The following is a 6,000-nucleotide window of genomic DNA, read 5'->3' as shown; positions in this document are numbered from 1 at the left end:
CAAAATGGCTGAATGATTTATTTGATATATCATATCATACTCATAGATCTTCTATGAACACTTAACATACCTCGTTCATCTTCGTATCTCAGTCCGTGCAATCAAAACTTGACTAGTCTTTCCTTACGCTATCTGTCGGCGAAGTTAGGGATAATTTAATTGCCACCCTATGTGTTATCTTCTTATATCTTTTATCTGTGTGGACCACGCGATTACACTGTATTTCAGTTCAGGGCAAATAAGATTTTCTATATTTTTTCTTTGCTTTATATATACAACAAACGACAATGTTCTATGTTTTAAATATTTCCGTTTCTTATTTTTACAAACTGCGTGAAATGCAATATAGTATTCATATACAACAATTTATATTTTTATACGATTATCAGTTTGTGTTGTCCAATGGCTTCAGAAGTAAACAAAACCGTGGGATGTTGAGGGGTCAGGTGTGAGCTTGGTAAGTAGAATTAGTATTTATTTTTTATCAGGTGTATAGTTTATTTGGGTTATTTTCCCCACTGCCAGAAATAGGTGATGAACACTATGTAATAGAGGGAAATGATTGAAATTTGCATAGGAAACAACTACTTCAGTAGCAATCTGTTACCCCTTCAGGCATGGCTAAGTTTACTTTTCTTTGCGGATAAACTTCTTCATAAATTATTTAATGAATAAGTACACATAAGTAAGAAATACCATAATTATAGGAATGCGCTAGTGTTAGTGAAGTACTGTAGAGTAAATCTAAGGAAAATAATGATAACTGATTTGACTGCACCCATAGGATAGGACATGGTGCAATGCAGCTCCAAAATTATAAAAATATCAGGAATAATATTTTTTTTACCAAATTTATGATTTCTCTTTGTTATGTATGATATTTTGAAGAGGTGTAATAAGTACTAGAAATTATGTACTTTCCTTTTTCCTTGTTACATTTGTACAAATCCAAATTATTGTATAATTGTTGTGCATACTCATGTGGCGAGTCTAAAGTGGGGTTGCTCACCCCACACAGGCTCATCATGGCTCATAGGGAAATACAGAATTGGACTATGTATTTGCAAGTGCCTCTTTCAATCACCAGGATATAAACATGAGCAAATTGTGTTAGCTTTTAACTAGATTGATCAAGGATATTGACATCTTTCTGCTTTTCTTTAAATCCTATCAACGTTTTTACCCCTATCAAGAGGTGCAACCCCAGAATGAACTAAGGCTTGGTATGATTAATTGGAGAATAGGAGATGAGACCTAACAAGTGTTGCTCCTTTTCTGTACACTACACTTAGGTAAATATTACCTCTAGACAGGGTCCACATCATCTTTCTGTCAGCTTTGGCTATCTTCCTCCTGTTTTACACAAGGAGAAATGATAATATAATTAACCACTTCATTACGAGTCAGATTCTCGTGCGCAGCATCAGCTGCCATGTGTATGATTCATCACACTACTTGCATTATAAAATATAAAGTCTGCTGTATTACTCGTTCTCTTTTACTCTGAGTACTAATTAACACAGAGAACATGATCAAACCAGTTCACAGAATCTGGGGAAACTCATGTAAAACTACAAAAAAAATATATATGCCGATACTGGCATCCTTGTGTATCCACTTACGCCTCATGACACCTATGTAGGCATTATTGTACTGAAGTGGTGAACAACTATTTCCCTCTTCCTTCTCTTACCAGTTGAAGTCATAGAAACAGATCTACATTAATACAAGACTGGTATCAGTTAAATGCATTTTATTGGAAAGATCGAAGGGAGGACCCTATATTTGCTGACCATTTTGGGGTTGTGGGTCTCCAGTCAGTGAAATTTGAGGTGGCACATATCATATTACTCTAGTTTATATTGTGCTATTTTTTTTTTTTTTTTCATTTATGCACAAATATGTTTTTATTTATTTCATCTGTTTTCAGGGCCTGCTGTAGTGTTCCACTGCTAGAGAAAAAGATAGAGATGGTGGTGGAATGGCTACAGGTTCTGTAGGCCCAGCAGAACCACAACTGTGTCAGGATGGACTGCTTGATGTAGAAAGGTTTCATGCAGAAGGAAAATATGAAGACACCTGTGAGAAGGACAAAAGAAGGCAGCTGGGGAGAAAGGGTGAGACATACAAGGGAAGGGCTGAGGAAGGAATTATGGAAAAAGTCTTGGATGAAAAGAAGGACACAGAGAAAAAAATGGAGTTGGAAAAGGAGGAGAAGGAAGATGAGGAGGCCAGAGGACGGAGGGGAAGAAGAAGCAGCAATAGTAGATATAGAAGAAGGACAGTTACAACCAGGAAGAAGGAAGCAAAAAGTATGAAAGTAGAAACAACAACAGCCATTATAGATGAGGTAGGTGCTTCAATAGACTTCGTTTGTTGTTTCTTAACTTCTTTGGTGAATATATTAATTTTAGGTGGTGAAGCAACTATTTTTATATATGTCAGTAATTTGGTTTTTATTTCAGTGGGGGAAGGACAACAAAGAGTGCTTTGGCTTGAACAAGTCATCTGATATTACAACATTATTACCAGTATCTTTTGAACAAATGCCATCAAAAGGAACAACAAAACTATGGGAATGTTCAAAATGTGAAGCCATGTTTAGGTACAGTATGCTGCCAGGCTGTTACAGATTATGTTGCTTTTTCATTACTAATTGGCAACAGTGGTTACTTGTAATAGCTCATCCAGCAAGATGGATGTCAGAGAGTCAGCTTCTTGCTGTACATCTTCAAAATCCATCATCACTCACCCTCTGGAGGGGTAGCCTCAAGGTGCTCAGTCTCAGTACTCAGTCTCTGGACTAAGTCCAAGAACTCTTTTAATCAACTCCAACTGTATTTCTTCCATCTTTTGCATTGGGAAAGCTGACATCTGGTAACTGCTCCCCTCCTTTCATTACTTTAAGCTGGTCCTATAGAAACAGTCCCACACTAATACAATATAAGTGACAGTCCAGTACTTCCTTCCAGGAATATCTATAGGAGAGCCTAGAGACTGTTGCCAGCTGCTTTGGGACTGTGGGTTTCCATTTGGTGAAACTTGAAGTAATGGTTATTATCACAATTCAATACTAATTACACTTCACCATGAGATACCATGTATAGCTCAGGAAATGGTCTTGCTTAGTGTGTGTGATCTTAAATAAAATTCCTTGGTTAAAAAAAAAAAAGCCTGTAGTATGGCTTTCATATAAAGTCTTATATATATTTCTACATTGTCAGGTTTGCCTGATTCCTTAAACAGATGATATACATATATAAAACCAGTCCAAAACCTTTGCACCACAAGAACACACTACCTTGCATGAAAGCCTTCTATGTATCCAATCATTCATGTCTTGGCATGTTTAGGTAAAGGTAGACCATGCCTTTGTGGTAGAAATGAATACTTCTCTGACTCTGGGGTGCCTCTTTAGGTTTATATATATTGTGGAAGCTACCCACAGTATAGTGTGACAGGGCGAAATTAATTTTTCAGTATTAGATTTTCATGGACATTTTTTATTGCCCTCAGATGCCTGGGTTTGATTCCTAAGGGTTTCCAGTGACTGCATTGCCCTTGATCTGAGTGGTGTGATTTGTTGTTGTTGTCTGTAGTTTGTGTTTATGACTGATCTTAGCAGATTTATTTTCTTGTTGGATTTTGTTGTCAGATCATTGATGTGTGGACTAAAGGTCATGAGTAGTGAGGCCTAGAATTCTAGGGTTCTTTTTTGGTGGAACAGTGTGGCTGTTTAATTTCATAGTTAAATGCTTTTTCAATTGATAGTTGTGTGGAGTGAGTAGTGGTACTGATGATTTCTGGGATGAGGCCTCCATTCCATTATTTCTGACCCATTACATGTAAATGTCTGGAGATGAATACAAAAAGACGACTTATGAAGTGGTAAATATGCTCATGACACTGGATGGAGTAGAGTGTTCAGATTTTAAGGATGCAGAAAAGAAGAGCTTAAATGTATTTTAAGATGAAATATTTAAGAAGTATGATGGTGTTTATGATGATGGTTAGAATGAGAAATGGGGATGTGAGGCAGGGAGCAGGTGTTGAAGAGAGCCACCAGATAGAGTTATCTAAGAATACTGGGCATATGGAAAGAATGAGTGAAGTAAATCAAGCAAAAAAGAAGGCAGAAGTGGATGGAGTAAACTTAAGGGACGACCAAGAAAGAGGTCGATGAGGCATAAGGTGGAAGAGGAATGTTTGCCAAGGAGGGAATGGAGAAAATATATAATTGTGAGTGGAGAATGGTTGTGAATGGATGAGAGATTGATATGGCTAAAAGATATTTCTTTTTATCTGCTTTCTAAATTCTCAAGTGGATTAGGAAGGGAGGGTCATCATGTCATGTGTGGTGAGGGTAACCCTGCTTTAGTTGTTGGGCCCTGCTGTGGAGGTGCTGTGCCTTCCTATATTGCTTCTGACCCAAGTAGCGGGTAGGGGATAGGTATGACTCTTTATCAACAAGAAGGTAAGATAGAAAGTGACAACATATTTTGGGTGGGTGAAGGGTGGGTATATGCTTTGACTTGGTAAACCTTCTTGTAAGGGGGAAAGAGCCTTTTGATATGTCTATATATTATTATTAGAGACCATAAGCACTTCCATCATTGTGGATAATCTTGTGTGTTATTAGAGTCCAGTGAAGAGTATCTGCTTGTGGTGGTCTTGCAAGATAGGTAGGAGAGCTGTCCATTTTCAAAATGTGTCAGCCCCATCACCTTTATCAGGAGGTGCAGTATGTTGGGTTGACGCTTGATTTTCAGACTGGGCACATGATATATCTGGTTCATCTGTATTCCTTGCACCTCTTCATACATGGAGAACTGACAGGTGGCAACTGTTCCCTTTCCCTATTACTGTCAGTCAGTTACATGGAAACTGTCCCTCACTAGTACAACACAGACAACACTCCAGAGTTTCATCTCAGAGAGATTTGTGAAAGGGTATGCCTCTGCGGGGTTTTCCATTCAGTGAGAATGGAGGCAATAAATATGATCATTATTATTATAATTTTAATTATCATCAGTGTCTTCCTACATTGCTTCTGACCCAGTGCAGTAGGCGAAATGCAGGGATGACCAGTCATCCAGGAGGAGCCAAGATAAGAGGGAGGGATGGGGGTGGATGGGAGTGGAGCATGTGGGGATGGAATGGATGGGTGTGGATTTTATGCCTTTGTTTTTTGGCTACCTCCTTTGTAAGGGGGAAATGGCCATTGGTGTGTGTATTATTAATTAATTTATGAATTATTTTTTAACAATATTCTAAAACACTGTTAGAGTTAGTGCTCTTTTTATTAGGAAACATTTCTTTAAGTACTGTACTGACGTAATATGAGGTCATCTTCTGTTGTTCTTTTCTTAGCTCATTTTGAGTGTCATGAACTTCATTATTTATTTCTATACATAGATTAGTTTTGATAATGAATCTTGTCTTGAGCTTCACAAGTGGAAATCTGACATTGATGTCTATCCAATAGACAATGGGTTTTCCTCCACATCCAGTGATATGAGAATTTCAGTATTATGAAAGTTGCCTAGAAATATGGAGACAAGGGAAAGGGAACAGAGTTAGGATAGCAAAGTTAAGTTACTTGATATGATTTCATTCACATGAGAGAGCAAAAACTGTAGGGATATTATAATTATATGAGAGAGCAAGAACTGTAAGGATATTGTTATATGAGAGAGCAAAAACTGTATGGATATTATTATATGAGAGTGGAGATATTTGACCATCAGCACTGGATTCGATTTTTTGCAAGTGCATCTGAACATCACCATTAGAACACCTACATCAAAAAACTGAAATTCACCCTGTAGAGTACCACATATAAATGATAGGCACTCAGTTCTTTGCAAGAACCCTCAAGCCCACCTATCCTTAACATCACACAACATAAGCCACGACATGCAATAAAAGACAACCGCAGCAGTGTTATATTCAAACATATACAATAACCTACCCTCTACATCCTCCAGTACATCCTTACAG

At 37.7% G+C, this 6,000-nt stretch overlaps 1 protein-coding gene across 3 annotated transcripts in view; it reads left to right on the top strand.

The window, feature by feature from the left end:
• Window positions 1-300: 300 nt before the first annotated feature.
• Window positions 301-6,000, top strand: part of LOC143027125 (uncharacterized) — a 35,975-nt gene continuing 30,275 nt past the window's right edge. For 2 of the 3 annotated variants that reach the window (XM_076188158.1, XM_076188156.1), the window contains exons 1-3: window positions 301-457; window positions 1,931-2,350; window positions 2,466-2,605. In XM_076188158.1, coding sequence (XP_076044273.1) covers window positions 1,982-2,350; window positions 2,466-2,605 — 509 coding nt within the window. In that variant the 5' untranslated portion in view covers window positions 301-457; window positions 1,931-1,981. Of the gene's footprint in view, window positions 458-1,274; window positions 1,293-1,930; window positions 2,351-2,465; window positions 2,606-6,000 lie in introns of those variants that run through there. The other variant, XM_076188157.1, reaches the window with a different exon arrangement.

Source organism: Oratosquilla oratoria, chromosome 7 (assembly GCF_046742065.1).
Source record: "Oratosquilla oratoria isolate Oo_2021 chromosome 7, ASM4674206v1, whole genome shotgun sequence".
NCBI lineage: Eukaryota > Metazoa > Arthropoda > Malacostraca > Stomatopoda > Squillidae > Oratosquilla > Oratosquilla oratoria.
The sequence above is the reverse complement of the archived record's forward strand: the minus strand, read 5'-3'. Positions and strand labels throughout refer to the sequence as shown.